This window comes from Mixophyes fleayi, chromosome 4 (genome assembly GCF_038048845.1).
Source record: "Mixophyes fleayi isolate aMixFle1 chromosome 4, aMixFle1.hap1, whole genome shotgun sequence".
Lineage (NCBI taxonomy): Eukaryota > Metazoa > Chordata > Amphibia > Anura > Limnodynastidae > Mixophyes > Mixophyes fleayi.
The window spans coordinates 50371637-50389080 of record NC_134405.1 but is presented as its reverse complement, the minus strand read 5'-3'; the positions used below and the strand labels follow the sequence as shown (position 1 = coordinate 50389080).

Genomic DNA, 17444 nt, shown 5'->3' with positions numbered 1-17444 from the left:
CGATACTTCTATCAAGCACCTTCAATGTCAGTCAGATCTTTCTTTGTTTTCAGTCGACTGGTGAACAGAAAATACTCAACACCTGTATGATATAATGCTGAGCAGCTTTATTCTGTTCCAATTTGAGACCACTTCAGCGCTTATTTTTATACATGTAAGTCTAGGGGTATAGATTCTGAACAACCAATTATAAGACAGTAAAATAATGAGAGAAAATCAATTAACAATATATATAGTTCAGTTTTACATCAAAGATCAAACAACTCTTTCTTCTTTGTGTGTTATCTCTTTCCAGGCTTTTCGCCAATATCCTTGTGCTGCCCCCATCTTTGAGTCCTTGGGTTTTATCTTATCAAGAACGTTGCGACATGTTCTTGGAATGTTTTCGTTGATGGGAACATGGCGCTGCGTGGCCAACCTTGAATAATTTGTCTTTTTAAACTGAAAATAATATCTGCTTAATTTCTCTTAAAGTCATAGCATAACATATTAGCATCTAAAGCTTAGCACATGATAGATATTAAATCAAAATTCATACAATTCCACTCTAACATTCCCCTCTTTGATTAAATATCAACTATTAACCTCTACCTATCAGTCATGGCGATACTCAGCAGAAGACAGTTAGTACCTACATTTAAACATATGGTATCATAAGGACCCCATATGATTAGAACAAGAATTCATTAAGCACATATCTCTGGTACTTTATCACCATAACTTTTCTTTCCCTACTTAATGTTTTATCTCGGTGCATAGAGGGGAATACTTTGCTGATATCTATTCAAAAGCTTTCTTGTATTACATTTTAAGTAGCAGTTCCATATAATCATTATAGTTAGTACAAGAAGAATTAGTATCAATGGATGAATCAAGATATTCATTGCTTTCTATATGGAATAAGATTCTTTAACAAATATGTCCCACTAATGAATAGGACATCAATTTTCATTCTGGTTTATCGATGGTCACTGTGAATCTCTTGTTGCAGACTGTGCAGGTTTTTGGTTTGATTGTTGACCATTGTTCATAATGTTCACTGTTTGTCTCAGACATTAAACTTGTAGAAATTTCTGTGATCATTACTGGTTCTGGAAGCTCATTATTTTTCCTGCAGGAACAACAATCAAGTGTCAGTAATTTCTTAATCAGCCATATAACAATTTTCTCTACCACATATACAATGAGCTGGATTGCCAAACCCTTTGCTACTAATGGCAATATTCCCAATATTCAAAATTAATCATTGCTGACAACTTTGCCAATGAGGTTATGTATTCACAAAGGCATTTTCAAAGTTTATTCTCCTATGAGTGCAAATTGTTGAGCACTCCTTCCCCTTCTGTTTCTCACAGTGACATAGGCAATTTGTCACTTATCTGTCTGTTTCATACTGGGTTAGGGAGGCCTTGACCCCTACTTCCGGCAGAAATATTCTGGTAAGACATATCAATACTATAAGACAGTCATTTCTATTTATCAGAACAAGACTCCCCTGATTTGAAGACTTTGCAGTGTGATGCGTGAATCCAGGTGTCTTTTTCCTGTTCTTTCACTGCCATGGGAGTCATCAACAGGACTTGATAAGGACCCTTATATCTGGGTTCAAGACGTCTCCTGATGCGCTTTCTTATGACCACCCAGTCCCCAGATAGCAGTTTATGGGTACCTGTATCAAAATTAGGGTCTGGAATGAAGGAGAACATTTGACCATGTATTTCAGTTAGTTGTTTCTGTAATAAAGCAACATAATTCAACAAATCTCTACGTACATGCTGTAGTTGCTATGGAAAATAACAGCCTGTTCTGTGTGCTGTGCCAAACAGTATCTCATTTGGTGCTAAACCTGTGTCTCTTCATAAGTGTAGTTCTAATGTTAAACAGAACTATTGGTAAATATTCTAACCAAGTCTTTTTGGTTTCTTGCATCATTTTCTGTAGTTTCAATTTAATGTCACCATTAAGCCTTTCTACCCTCCCACCTGCTGGTGGCCTATAAGGAGTGTGAAAAGCTTGTGATACTCCCAAGTTTTTCATTACATGCTTCATTATCTCTTCTGTAAAGGTTGTACCTCTATCTGATTCAATAACTTCAGGTATGCCATATCTATAGATGAGTTCTGAGATTAATTTCTTCGCTGTATTTTTAGCAGTAGCTTTTCCTTCTAACACATACTCGTAGGTACCACATTTAGGAAGTTGTAAATAGTCCATCTGAAGTCCCTGAAAGGGATAGAAAGCCTTTGGGGCCTTTACTCTTTGCCCTGGATTGTGTATTCCACATATCCAGCAAGCTGCCACATAGTTTGTGTCCGCACAGTTAAATCCAGGGGCAATCCAATTTTTCCATACCCTATTAGTCATTGCCTCTTTGGAATGATGTACTTGTCCATGTGCAATCTGAGTCATTACTGGGTATAAGGCTCTTGGTAGGCACCATTTATTTTCTTTTGACCATATTCCTTGCTCATCAAGCTGTGCACCTTCTTTTTCCCACTTATTATTTTCTTCCTTTGTTGCTTGTTTGTTGCTTTGTAGGTCTGGGAATTGAAATTTGTCTGTGTCACCTTCTGTTGAGTCTACAAGAAATGTAGTATTCTTTGGTTGGAGGGCTGCCTTTTTTTGCTGCTTGATCTGCAAAGTTATTTCCTCTTGCTTCTGGAGTTTGTTCTCTAGTGTGAGCTTGAACCTTTATAATTCCCACTTGTTTAGGGAGTTCCAATGCTCTAAACAGTTCATTAATCAAGTTTGCATGTTTGATGGGTTTTCCATTTGATCCTTGGAAATCTCTGCTTTTCCAAATGGGACCGAAGTCATGCGCCACTCCCCAGGCATAACGTGAATCTGTATATATATTGGCTTTTTGTCCTTCTGCATATACACAAGCTTTAGTTAGAGCTATCAATTCTGCTTCTTGTGCTGATGCTCCATTAGACAGTGTTCCTGAGTCAAGCACCTCTTCCTCAGTTGTGATGGCATAACCTGTATATGGAACTCCATCCACATAGTATCTAGATCCATCTACATAAAGAGTTAGGGTTGCATCTGAAAGTGGTGTGTCAGTAACATTATGCAAAGCTGAAGTCTCTAATTTCATAAGTTCCAAACAATCATGTGAAAATTTTTGTGTGTGTATTTCTTCAGTTTCTTCAGTTTCTTCTTCAGACGCTTCACTCAGGTCCTCATATCCCCTGTCTGATGATTCATCTTCTTTGCGACTCCCCTTACTCCCCTCTTCTGAATCATCAATGGGGAGCAGGGTTACTGGATTGAGGACTGTGCAATTGGTAATTGTTACATGTGAGGCGCTGAGCAAGGCTACCTGATATTTAGTTAGTCTAGCTGCAGACAAATGTCTTGTTTTTGCTTGATTAAGAATTTCTGTGACTGCATGTGGAACTTGAATAATAAGTGCATGGTCCAATACCATATCTGCTACCTTTTCTTTCAGTATTGCTGCTGCTACTGCTTGTATACATGATGGAGAACCTCTTATAACTGGATCGAGTTGTGCAGAATAATAGGCCAGTGGCCTTTGCTTCGTTCCATGTTTCTGTGTGAAGACTCCTAGAGCATGTCCTGACTGCTCATAGCAGAACAATGTGAAAGGCTTCAGATAGTCTGGTAGTCCAAGTGCTGGTGCAGTAGAGATAGCATGTTTCAGGGCTTGTACTGCATTCTCTATTTCAGTTATATTGAGTGGTTCTGTTCCCTGTTGTTTCCTCAAGCATTCATACAGTGGTTGCATAAGAATTGAAGCTGAGGGAATCCACTCTCTGCAATATCCGAGGAGTCCCAAAAAGGCTCTAATTTCTTTGACTGTTTTTGGTGTCTTCATGTCTCGTATAACTTTAACTCTTTCAGTTGTAAGATGTCTGGTTCCTGCAGAGATACAATGTCCTAAGAATATTACTTTTTCCTGTACTAGTTGCAACTTGCTTTGTGATATTCTGCGGTCTTGTTCGGCCAGAAAACAAAGTAATGACAGTGTTTCTGCTTTGCATTCTTCTTCAGCTTCCGCAGCCACCATGAGATCATCTACATATTGAATGAGTTGAGTAGTTGGATTGATAGGCCTCCATCCTTGTAGAATTAGTGCATTGGGCTGGTGGCTCCTCCTTGAGAGAGTCTTGTCCAACAATATTGGTTTCCATCATGGGTGAAGGCTAGAAGGAATTGACTATCTTCTGTGATTGGGACTGAGAAGAAAGCGTTTGCCAAGTCAATTACTGAAAACCATTTTGCATTTGGCGGTATCTGATTAAGCAAAGTGTGGGGGTTGGGTACAATGGGAGTGTTGATCAGAAGTCTTTTGTTGACCTCTCTTAGGTCATAAACCATCTAGTATTGCACCCCCTTGTCCAACATCTTGTTTCTTTACTGGGACTAGGGGTGTAGAATAAGGAGAGCGACATTTTCTTAACACCCCTATTTGTAGATATTCTTGTATTTGTTCTGATATCGCTTTGGTTTGAGCTGCAGCAAGTGGGTACTGTTTAATTGAGACAGGATGTGTTCCTGGCTTTAGTGTCAGTTTTACAGGACTTACTTTAAGTGTGCCCACATCGTGTTTTCCTTTGGACCATAACTTGTCTGGTACTATGTTCAGTCAATCTGGTAGATTAACAGTCTTAGCCTTGTGACATGTGCTCATCTGCTCTAGCATCTAGATTGCTGCTGTAAGATCTTCTTGGACTGGAGATGGGAGTTGACTTATGAGTTTTACTCCAGTTGGGGTGTATTTGATGCTGGCTTGTATCTTTGAAAGTACATCTGCTCCCAACAGATTATAGGGACAAGATGAGGAAGTGAGAAATTGTATTGGTACTTCAATTGTCTCTTCACCTACTAAAAGTGTGACTGGTTTACTTTCTGTTAGTTTTACTTATTTTCCTGCTAGGCCTGTAGCAGGTAAATCAATTTCTGTTAATAGTTGTTGATGTACCTCCTGTTTTCTTAATACAGTGCGGCTTGCTCCAGTATCAATTAGACACTCACATTCTTGACCATTAGGTAATATGATATTCACTAGGCCTTTAGTCAAGTCGTTTTTCAGAGTTTGGTTATTTGTGAGAGGGAGGTACGTTGGAGTGCCAATTTCCTATGCCAGTTGTTGGTTTGTAACTTGTTCATTTCTTCTTTCCAGCCATTTCTTATGCTTGTTGCAATCTTTCTTCATGTGCCCTCTCTTCTTGCAGAAGAAACAAATGCCTTGCTTTTTCATTTCTTCCAAAGTCATGTTTTCTTTTTCATTTATTTGTTGCTTTGATGCACCTCTTATGTCTGTTCGACCCTTCCATTCTTGATTATCTTGGACCACATGAATGGTAATTTTCTGAGTTTGAGACTTGTCTTTGGCTTTCCTTTGCTTCTCCTTTTCCCGGTCTTCTATACCTTCCAGAACTTGGAGCATGGATTGCATTTCCATTGTTACTACTTCTGGTCTTATAAGGAACAACTGTTGACGATATGTTTCAGAAAGGCCATTGAGGAATCTGGTCTTAAACAGTCTGCGATGTTGGGCATTATCTTGAGTGAAGCCTTCAACTTTGTGTGCTTGAGTAGCTCTGTCACAATCTGGCAAAGCCAGTGCTGGTGCTGAAGTTGCTTTAGCTCAAAATTGGTTAAACATTTGGTTTTGCTCAGTGGAGAGTGTAAATGTCTTACTATCACCCAGAAATGCTAATGCAAAAACACAGATAATAGCTCATAAAGTCTTAAATCTTTTTCATTTCCGTACAAATATTGAATTCCCATCAATGCATTACCATACCCACGATACAAAGAAGGACTTGCAGTATACTACTATTATAGCACAGTAAATAATGGCAGTGAATGCGTTTACAACACTGATTGACTCAAAATTGTTATGAGGATAAAAATAAAAACCTTTTGCTTTCTGCACATACAGAAAAACCATCTGGTTCATGCATTTGCTATGCGAATAGCACATAAACTCTAATATCTCTTTCCAAAACAAGGTAATCATTACTCAGCAGAGTCTACGGTTTTTAAATTCTTGATTAGTTTTTACTTATGTTTGTTGTAGCTGTGGATCAAAACATTGCAAACTTCTATTCATTGGAAGTTGGATAAATTCAATCTGGATTGAAAGGGTGCTTTGTAGCTGGAGAGCTTCTGTGAAGAAAAAACTTTTGCATAGAGATTAACATTTATTCACTAGGAATTACAGTAACTGTTATTAATTCACATTGAACAGCTGCTAATACGACACTTGTTTAAAAGTTTCTCTTTGTAGCTTAACTGTGACGCTATGCGTTCCATGCAATGAAAAACTGATTTCCTCAAAGGGCAGTCCCTAATCTCACAAACAGGGAATGTCAAAGTGACGAGACCTGGGCGAGTGTTCAAAGCCACTCCTTTCTCATCATCTCTTTGTAAACCAAATATTCACACATATTTCCAGATTCTGTGATTTCCATGTTTAAAGTACAAATATATATTCACAATTCTCGCTCACAGACGACATTTTATCTCGTAACATTTCTTTATGGGCATAACAAACCCTCCTTATTTCTGAGAACATTCATCAGCGCCATTTTCACACAGATAAAAACAGCTTGTAATATATATCTTCATGTAAAGCTCACTCCCACAATTCTCAACTTCATTAAAGAGAAAGCTATTTTTCTCAAATTTCAGAAACAAAATTATTTTGTTCAAATACAGAAACGGCTTGTTGGACCCCAGCCAACTTGTCCGTCCACTGAATCGTGTAATGACGGACCAAAACATTTCAACACTTGTTATGCATCTCTTTAAAAGCTTAGAATTAAGCAGGCAGGCATTATATTATTTACAAAATGTACAACTTCTTTAACCTTGAAACATGTCTCTTGTAAAAAAATAAACAGACAAGACAGACAAACACAGATCTCCCTCACACGAAGTAAGACGGAGACAAAACTCACATACAGAGAAAGAAAAATCAGCTGATACCTTCCAGCCTACTGCTGTGGAACTACAAGTCCCAGCATTAGACTAAATACAAGTTAGCCTCAACATGTTATTATCACTCAGCACTCCGGACATATTTTATCAGCATTACATACATTGTCAGATAACAAAAAACAGAGTGCTTCTTATCTCAACACACTGAAATCTTTTACACAGAATAAGGGAGGGGCACATCTCACTCATTCAGCTGCGCAGGATCAAACATACATTTAGCATATCCACACATTGACCTGATCTTCATAGCCAAGCCTTTTTATCCATTCTTTATTATTCAAATAAAACCCATACCATTTCTGTAAGTCTAATGTCCCTTCTGGGGGAAATCCTGCTCTCTTGAGTACTTTATGAATTCTTTTAAGAGCTTTACTACCTTCTCTCTTTTTCATTATATCCATAGGCTTGCCTATAGTAGGCATCTTACTGTTCTGTGCCCCCATTTACTGGGTTACTGGTCACAGTACTGTCAGTATCTGGGATACAATGTCTTATAAGTGAAATAAGGTAATACAATTTTCCCCTTTGTACAGACTATAAGTATCTTTAATCCTTTACCTCCTAGTCTGCCATAGGAACACCAGATGTGAGTTTTATCGGCTGTAGATTAAAAGGCTGGCACTTATGGCTGATCCGATTCTTCCCCTCAAGTCAGTGTATGGACATATAGGTTTATAATCTGGTAACATATGATTTTGTGGCCAATATGTAGTATTTCTTCATTCAAATGCACCCTAACGTAAAATATAGTTCTTTTTCATTACTTACAAAACCGTAATATGCATTTGTAGTTGTAACACACTCTAGTCTAGGTCCCTTGCAACCTGAATATTTTCTCAGAACAATGCAGCAGGTACAATTCTTACATACACCTCTCTTATTATCTTCTAACTCAAATTGTCTACATCCATCATAATCTACAGTATCCATACATTTATCATTTCATTATCCTTTCCTCTGACTGAACATTGGGTTCATAGAATACCCTCTAATCACCTCAACTGACTTTCCTTAGACATACAAAGAAATACTGAACAGAGTAAGAAGGTAGAAATCTACACTTTTCTTACTCACCGGATTTAGTTCAGCAGTTCTCTGGACATCAGTGGAGTTTGGCGTCAGGTGTGGAGATATTGGAGCATCCCGGATCTAGCCCCCAGAAATGTTGGGGTATCGGGGTTCGCCGATACTTCTATCAAGCACCTTCAATGTCAGTCAGATCTTTCTTTGTTTTCAGTCGACTGGTGAACAGAAAATACTCAACACCTGTATGATATAATGCTGAGCAGCTTTATTCTGTTCCAATTTGAGACCACTTCAGCGCTTATTTTTATACATGTAAGTCTAGGGGTATAGATTCTGAACAACCAATTATAAGACAGTAAAATAATGAGAGAAAATCAATTAACAATATATATAGTTCAGTTTTACATCAAAGATCAAACAACTCTTTCTTCTTTGTGTGTTATCTCTTTCCAGGCTTTTCGCCAATATCCTTGTGCTGCCCCCATCTTTGAGTCCTTGGGTTTTATCTTATCAAGAACGTTGCGACATGTTCTTGGAATGTTTTCGTTGATGGGAACATGGCGCTGCGTGGCCAACCTTGAATAATTTGTCTTTTTAAACTGAAAATAATATCTGCTTAATTTCTCTTAAAGTCATAGCATAACATATTAGCATCTAAAGCTTAGCACATGATAGATATTAAATCAAAATTCATACAATTCCACTCTAACATCCCCTGATTGTAGTGGAAGGTGCTGCATGTATTTGTACACTAGGAAAAGCTGTGTGCATTTCATGCGCTGCAAATATATAGAGATATAAATATAACATAACCTTACAGTCTTTTTTTCTGTCATTGTTGATTTTAAACATTTACCATGTTTACCAATGTATGTGTCTACTTCTTATTGGATCACTGTTGTAATTAATAAGTGACACCAGAGACACTAATGTCATACTTCCAACCCATGTCATGCTCCTCTTTCTCTCTCTCATCTGTCTCTCTCTCTCTCTCTCTCTCTCTCCTCTTTTTCTCTCTCTCTCTCTCTCCTCTTTACTTCTCTTGTTCTCTCACTATTTCTCTCCTGTCTCTCTCACCTCTCTCTTTCTCTCTCTCTCTCTCCTCTTTACCTCTCTTGTTCTCTTACTATTTCTCTCCTGTCTTTCTCTCTTCTCTCTTTCTCTCTCTCTCTCCTCTCTCTTTTTCTCTCTCTCTCTCCTGTTGTTCTCTCACTATTTCTCTCCTGTCACTCCCTCTCCCTCTCTCTTGTCTCTCTTTTTCTCTCTCTCTCTCCCCTCATTCTCATTCTCTCGCTATTTCTCTCCTCTCTCTCTCTCTCTCTCTCTCTCCTCTCTCTCTCCTCTTTCTCTCTCTCTCTCTCTCCCCTCATTCTCTCACAATTTCTCTCCTGTCTCTCTCTCCTCTCTCTTTTTCTCCTCTTTCTCTTTCTCTCTCTCCCCTCATTCTCTCACTATTTCTCTCCTGTCTCTCTCTCCTCTCTCTCGTTTTTTTTCTCTCTTTCTCCTCTTTCTCTCTCTCTCTCTCTCTCTCCCCTCATTCTCTCACCATTTATCTACTGTCTCTCTCTCCACTCTCTTTTTCTCTCTCTCTCTTTCTCTTCTTTCTCTTTCTCTCTCTCCCCTCATTCTCTCATTATTTCTCTCCTGTCTCTCTCCTTCTTTCTCCCTCTTTCCTCTTCTACCTCATTTTCTGAAAGTCTCTTTTTCATCCCCCACCTACCTTGTACCTACCCCCCTATGATGGACCTATCTTCTGTAGGAAGGGGGATCCTTCTGACTGTACATATATTGCCTTAAATGGACGTCTCCGTTCAGCAATCCAGCACCCGGATGGGAAGAAGTGTGTGGTGGGGGAACATGGCCGGGGGGAACTGATAGGAATGGTAAGAGCAAGTGGTTGTGTCTCCTGTTTTATACGGTGTCTCTGGATGCATCTGATAACATATTACCATCAATGGTGGCACCAGAGGTGTTATGTGTGCTGATTGGCTGGTTAGATAGTGAGGAGACGTGTGAAATCATCTGTTAGTTGTGTGGGCGTTAACTACATAATACTAAACTATCGATCATTTTTATTTATGACTAGCTTCCATTCTAATTCTTATGATACTATTACCTATTATCACAGGTAGAGGCTTTAACCCACCAGCCAAGGTCCACATCAGTCAAGGCAGTGCGAGACTCTGAGCTGGCCAAAGTCCCTGATGGAGCATTGTCTTACATCAAGAGGAGATACCCACAGGTGATTACATGCCTGCCACAGCCACCAGATCTACGTTCACATGGGTGGCACGGTCACCTGATCTACATACACATGGGCGACACAGCCACCTGATCTGCGTACACATGGCCGACATAGCCACCTGATCGACGTACACATGGGTGGCACGGTCACCTGATCTACATACACATGGGCGACACAGCCACCTGATCGACGTACACATGGGCGACACAGCCACCTGATCTACGTACACATGGGCGACACAGCCACCTGATCTACGTACACATGGGTGGCACGGTCACCTGATCTACATACACATGGGTGGCACGGTCACCTGATCTGCGTACACATGGCCGACATAGCCACCTGATCTACATACACATGGGTGGCACGGTCACCTGATCTACATACACATGGGCGACACAGCCACCTGATCGACGTACACATGGGCGACACAGCCACCTGATCTACGTACACATGGGCGACACAGCCACCTGATCTACGTACACATGGGCGGCACAGTCACCTGATCTATGTACACATGGGCGGCACAGTCACCTGATCTACGTACACATGGGCGGCACAGTCACCTGATCTACGTACACATGGGCGGCACAGTCACCTGATCTACGTACACATGGGCGGCACAGTCACCTGATCTATGTACACATGGGCGGCACAGTCACCTGATCTATGTACACATGGGTGGCACAGTCACCTGATCTACGTACACATGGGCGGCACAGTCACCTGATCTACGCACACATGGGCGTCACAGTCACCTGATCTACGTACACATGGGCGGCACAGTCACCTGATCTATGTACACATGGGCGCCACAGTCACCTGATCTACGTACACATGGGCGCCACAGTCACCTGATCTACGTACACATGGGCGGCACAGTCACCTGATCTATGTACACATGGGTGGCACAGTCACCTGATCTATGTACACATGGGTGGCACAGTCACCTGATCTATGTACACATGGGTGGCACAGTCACCTGATCTATGTACACATGGGCGCCACAGTCACCTGATCTATGTACACATGGGCGGCACAGTCACCTGATCTATGTACACATGGGTGGCACAGTCACCTGATCTATGTGCACATGGGTGGCACAGTCACCTGATCTATGTGCACATGGGTGGCACAGTCACCTGATCTATGTGCACATGGGTGGCACAGTCACCTGATCTATGTGCACATGGGTGGCACAGTCACCTTATCTATGTGCACATGGGTGGCACAGTCACCTGATCTATGTACACATGGGTGGCACAGTCACCTGATCTATGTGCACATGGGTGGCACAGTCACCTGATCTATGTGCACATGGGCGGCACAGTCACCTGATCTATGTACACATGGGTGGCACAGTCACCTGATCTATGTACACATGGGTGGCACAGTCACCTGATCTATGTACACATGGGTGGCACAGTCACCTGATCTATGTGCACATGGGTGGCACAGTCACCTTATCTATGTGCACATGGGTGGCACAGTCACCTAAATTAGGTACACATGGGCGACACAGCCACCTGATCTGCGTACACATGGCCGACATAGCCACCTGATCGACGTACACATGGGTGGCACGGTCACCTGATCTACATACACATGGGCGACACAGCCACCTGATCGACGTACACATGGGCGACACAGCCACCTGATCTACGTACACATGGGCGACACAGCCACCTGATCTACGTACACATGGGTGGCACGGTCACCTGATCTACATACACATGGGTGGCACGGTCACCTGATCTACATACACATGGGTGGCACGGTCACCTGATCTACATACACATGGGCGACACAGCCACCTGATCTACGTACACATGGGCGACACAGCCACCTGATCTACGTACACATGGGCGGCACAGTCACCTGATCTATGTACACATGGGCGGCACAGTCACCTGATCTACGTACACATGGGCGGCACAGTCACCTGATCTACGTACACATGGGCGGCACAGTCACCTGATCTACGTACACATGGGCGGCACAGTCATCTGATCTATGTACACATGGGTGGCACAGTCACCTGATCTATGTACACATGGGTGGCACAGTCACCTGATCTACGTACACATGGGCGGCACAGTCACCTGATCTACGCACACATGGGCGTCACAGTCACCTGATCTACGTACACATGGGCGGCACAGTCACCTGATCTATGTACACATGGGCGCCACAGTCACCTGATCTACGTACACATGGGCGGCACAGTCACCTGATCTATGTACACATGGGTGGCACAGTCACCTGATCTATGTACACATGGGTGGCACAGTCACCTGATCTATGTACACATGGGTGGCACAGTCACCTGATCTATGTACACATGGGCGCCACAGTCACCTGATCTATGTACACATGGGTGGCACAGTCATCTGATCTATGTACACATGGGTGGCACAGTCACCTGATCTATGTGCACATGGGTGGCACAGTCACCTGATCTATGTGCACATGGGTGGCACAGTCACCTGATCTATGTGCACATGGGTGGCACAGTCACCTTATCTATGTGCACATGGGTGGCACAGTCACCTGATCTATGTACACATGGGTGGCACAGTCACCTGATCTATGTGCACATGGGTGGCACAGTCACCTGATCTATGTGCACATGGGTGGCACAGTCACCTGATCTATGTACACATGGGTGGCACAGTCACCTGATCTATGTACACATGGGTGGCACAGTCACCTGATCTATGTGCACATGGGTGGCACAGTCACCTAAATTAGGTACACATGGGCGTCACAGTCACCTGATCTACGTACACATGGGCGTCACAGTCACCTGATCTACGTACATATGGGCGGCACAGTCACGTAGTTAATAGCTTCTGGCTAGACAAGAAGGTAATTAGTAATGAAAATGAGCTATCTATTGAATGTATTAATTAATCATTTCTGCAGGTGGTGACAAGATTAATTCATATTTTAAGCCAAAAAATCCTGGGAAACTTACAGCAACCACAAGGTGATGTGACCGGTAAGATGATTTTGGATTATGGATTTTGCCAGTAAAAGTTGGTGACGCTCATGGCTCAAACACTAGTCATAACACATCTAAAAATATGAAAATATTGAATTTTTTTGGGTGCAATTCAATAAGTAAAATATAAATGCTAAATATTACTTACCTGTGTTGCGGTGACTAGCCCAATCCATCTATATAGCGGTCAGAAGACGCCGTCCTTGCGCCCAATACACTGCCTGTATGAGAAGGGCAGCATCCATTAGCACCAACAGACATCAGAGGATCCCTCAGATTGGGTGGATCACAGCAGAACAGGTACATAATATGTTTTATTTATGTTTTACTTATCAAACGCCACCCAAAACATTTATAAATGAAAGTAATATTTTGCTTCTTTACTTATGAGAACTGACTCTCATAGAAGAACACATAATGCATTTCAGGACGACAGACTGGACTACTAAAATATCTTTGTGTAATGTAATACTTGTATTGCACTAGACCTGCCCGAGGCAGTGGCTGACAGATCCTACGTAACATATAGAGCTTTACTATAAAGTGATATCTTCTATACCTTGATTCCCTTTTCTTTTTCCCACACAGATCCCAGTAATGTTGCCAGCAATCTCTGTACTGTGTGCGTGTTACCTTGCAGTAATAATGTCCCTCTCACTGCATTTACCCTGGAGCTTAAACATGCTTTGGACGCCATAGGTAAGACACCCGCCGGGGTTATGGTTTGCAGGACTACTTCTCTGAGTGATGTTGGAGGGGTTAACAGATTGATGATTTGCCTTTTTCAGGCCCAACTCTGGTTCTTACAAGTGACATCATCAGGGCACGGCTTGGAGCCTATGCCTTAGAAAGGTTTGTAAGGCTCCTACCGATGCAATGACCAGCGTAGAGTAAAGCACTGTGCGAGAAGGTTGGCTGCTTGGTGCAAAAAAACTATTTATGTTAAAATTGGATTTTTGCTTTGTGAACAGCATGTTAATAGCTATTTTCCTTTTTCTGTAGCACACATGAATGTCAGCTGTCCACCTGGTTGGCCCAACAAGAAGATCTTCACCGCATTGTCCTGTACCAGACTGAGTTCTCACTGACCCCCTGGACCATACGCTGCATCCGCCAGGCTGACTGTATCTTAGTGGTGGGGTTAGGAGAAGAGGAGCCAGCGCTGGGGGAGGTGACCTAATTCTCATGTGCTTAGCAGAACAATGCAAACACAAACATTGCCATTGTTTAAATCTATTCTGTACAATGGTACAAATATGTTGGCTTGACACTTCGACACAGTGCTTATTAAAGAACATAGTAAACAAATAAAATCGCTTATTCATTTCTACATCCAGCATTAAAAAAGTTTTAAAAAAATAAGGGAATTTTATATTTAATTACTTGGGTTTAGTTTGTTTGAGACCATTATGTTACCATTATTTTTTTATTTTTTTTATTATTATCATTATTTTTTTTATTATTATTATTATTAGTCCTTTAAATGTATTGTGTAAGTATGTTGTCTTATATTAAAATTGTAAATTGTTCTGTATTGATATATTATTATTTTCTTTGTTTAAAAGTCAAGAAACACATTTCATTAAAACAAAGAAATGTAATCAATAGTTTGTTTACATTTGTGGAAATGATTTGAGTCAGTGTAACCTGTGTCCAGCTGTAACATGTCCCAGAACACTTTGAGTATTATTGCTGTTACAGATCTCCTCTTTTTAATTCGCCAGTTAGAAACGTTCCTTGAGCATTCTCCGGTCAGGGCTTTGAAGCAGCTCGTTCTCCTCCACCGTATGGATGGTCCCCCACCATCAGGCACACTAGAATGGCTCAAGTTAAGGACCTGGGTTTCAGGACATTTTCATATCCGAGGTCCGAAGCGGGTATTCACAAAGAGACCTCCAAACAGAATGGTAACTACAACATTGTGAAACTAAGCATAATAAGAGTATTGGATGACTAAGGACAAAAAAGGGGACAAATTAATTTCTGTCCATGGTTACTTACATATGTGAGCGGTTTAGATGGTGGATAGTACTAGTGTTATAAGGTATGTTTTGCAATGGAATTTTTAGATAATTAACAAGCCCCATCAAATGTAACAAAGCCTGGGAGCGCTTCATATGGAGCTTCTGTATCTTAATAAGATTTAAAATTAAAGACTCATATTAAATTTCACCCTATTTACTCTTTTTTCTGTTTTGCTCGTATTTTATTTCTTTGTTCTTCCACTTCTCACACGTTTCACATTCGATTTCTCTGCTCCTTCACTTGTCTCTGCAACAGCTGGAGTTCTACTCTAGAATCCTGCAGAATGCGGTTGACCTTCAAAGTGACTTCTCCAGACTTGCTCGAGCTCTGACAGGCAACACTATTGCTTTGGTGTTAGGAGGTGGTGGAGCCAGGTGAGTGGAATCGTCATGAGCTTTCATATAATATATAAATAAATGGTGATGATGATGATGATATAACTGTTTATACTTGTACTTATACTTTGTTCCCCTTTTTGTGTACAGAGGGTTTGCTCATGTTGGAGTGATTAAAGCCTTGGAGGAGGCAGGAATTCCTGTGGACATGGTGGGGGGCACATCCATGGGGGCACTGGTTGGGGGAGTATACGCTGAGGAACGTAGTGGCAGTGAAACTAAAGAAAGAACAAATAAATGGGCACAGGTGAGTCTACGTTCTACAGGGCAGTATTCTGAGTGTTATGTTTATTCTTTTTGCTCACTTCATTTCTCTTCTACTTATTTATATTTTTAATCTTTTCTATCTTTATTCTTTTTTCTTCTTCTGCATTTTAGCATATTTTATGTGTACAACTCACCTAGAACTCTTTCTCTTTTAATTTCATTCACTAGTTTTCTTCTCCTCTGTTACCACTAGATGATGTCCTCCCTGATGCGAACAGCTCTGGATCTCACCTACCCCATCACCTCCCTATTGTCAGGCACTGCGTTCAACTCCAATTTGTTCAACCTCTTTGGACAGCGACAAATCCAGGTAAAGTAACCCATCATTCTATTCTCTTCCTTTTACTTCTTGCTCCAGTTTGTCACAGATGTTTCTCCTAGGACCTGTGGCTGCCATATTTCTGCATTACCACAGATATCAGCTCTTCTTCAATGCGAGTCCACAGAGAAGGTGAGAGATGGTTCTACTTATGTGTGTGATAAATAATGTGTCCCAAAGGTAGGGCTACCTATTAACAGACATCCTTCTACAGGTGTCCTGTGGCGTTATGTTCGAGCTAGTACCTCCTACACTCCTTATCTGCCCCCACTCTGTGACCCTGAGGACGCTCACCTCTTATTGGATGGCTGCTATGTTAATAATCTTCCAGGTCAGACAGGAGTGTATTGTGCACCTTTCCACCTTGTCTCTTCAAGCCACTGTTTTATCTTTCTCACACCCTCTCTGTATTCCATCCGGTTTCTCTACAGTTTTAGGCAAATATTTTGTATATTCCATCCTGTTTCTCTACAATTATAGGCAAACGTTTGGCCACCCCTGGTAAAATTGCTAGTTTCACTGTATCTGAGTAAAAACCAATTACCACAACCTCTGCAGGGTATAAACATGACATGTTCCTGAACAGTTACTATTTATTTGCTGAATTTAACAGTTTAAAAACATAAAACAGTGAATGCGGAATGTGTACAAGTTGTGTCTCCCTTCCACTTGATTCATTAATACTTTTATTTAAAACCTCAAAACTTGATTGATTGGTTAGGCCTTAAGGCAGCAGTCCTGGTTTCTTGTTACATTTTCACTGTTCTGCTCCCTCCCGTTACCATTCTGAATAGCTGGTGAGATGGATGTGAGCTAATAAAAACTGCAAGTCAAATACACCCCTTCAGAATGTCACCGGGCCCCAGGTTTTGGGCGAGATAAAGAAACATGTAATTTGATATAGGGTGTCCAAGCATTTGCATACAACTGTATATATTACACACATACTTGTGACATCAAATGTTCTCATTCCACCTCCTGGGCTTCATTTAGAGTTATAAGCAAAGACAGATAAAGTTCAATAATTGCACTAACTAGATTTACTCGTTATCTCTAAATGAGGCGGCTTGTCTCTCTAACCCGATATGATATTAATCCGCCCCTATAGATCAGATGTACCAGGCCACATTACATAGCACACTTTTGTGATCGTCCTTCTGTCTGACATTCATCCTCTCCCTGCTCTTACCT

The 17444-nt window shown here is 41.3% G+C and overlaps 1 protein-coding gene and 1 long non-coding RNA gene across 7 annotated transcripts in view; one reads left to right on the top strand and one right to left on the bottom strand.

Annotated features, from left to right (window-relative positions):
* Positions 1-17444, top strand: part of LOC142151375 (patatin-like phospholipase domain-containing protein 6) — a 40310-nt gene that overhangs the window by 17998 nt on the left and 4868 nt on the right. For 3 of the 6 annotated variants that reach the window (XM_075206950.1, XM_075206951.1, XM_075206952.1), the window contains exons 18-29: positions 9758-9881; positions 10127-10240; positions 13169-13244; positions 13836-13946; positions 14036-14099; positions 14250-14418; positions 14972-15154; positions 15528-15646; positions 15758-15914; positions 16128-16244; positions 16316-16385; positions 16468-16584. In XM_075206950.1, coding sequence (XP_075063051.1) covers positions 9758-9881; positions 10127-10240; positions 13169-13244; positions 13836-13946; positions 14036-14099; positions 14250-14418; positions 14972-15154; positions 15528-15646; positions 15758-15914; positions 16128-16244; positions 16316-16385; positions 16468-16584 — 1421 coding nt within the window. Of the gene's footprint in view, positions 1-9757; positions 9882-10126; positions 10241-13168; positions 13245-13835; positions 13947-14035; positions 14100-14249; positions 14419-14971; positions 15155-15527; positions 15647-15757; positions 15915-16127; positions 16245-16315; positions 16386-16467; positions 16585-17361; position 17444 lie in introns of those variants that run through there. The other 3 variants (XM_075206956.1, XM_075206955.1, XM_075206953.1) reach the window with 3 other exon arrangements.
* On the bottom strand, positions 86-8121 carry LOC142151376 (uncharacterized). The gene is made up of 2 exons (XR_012691185.1): positions 6035-8121; positions 86-1687 (listed from the first exon to the last, which is right to left on the bottom strand). It is a non-coding gene; the product is annotated as an uncharacterized LOC142151376 (long non-coding RNA).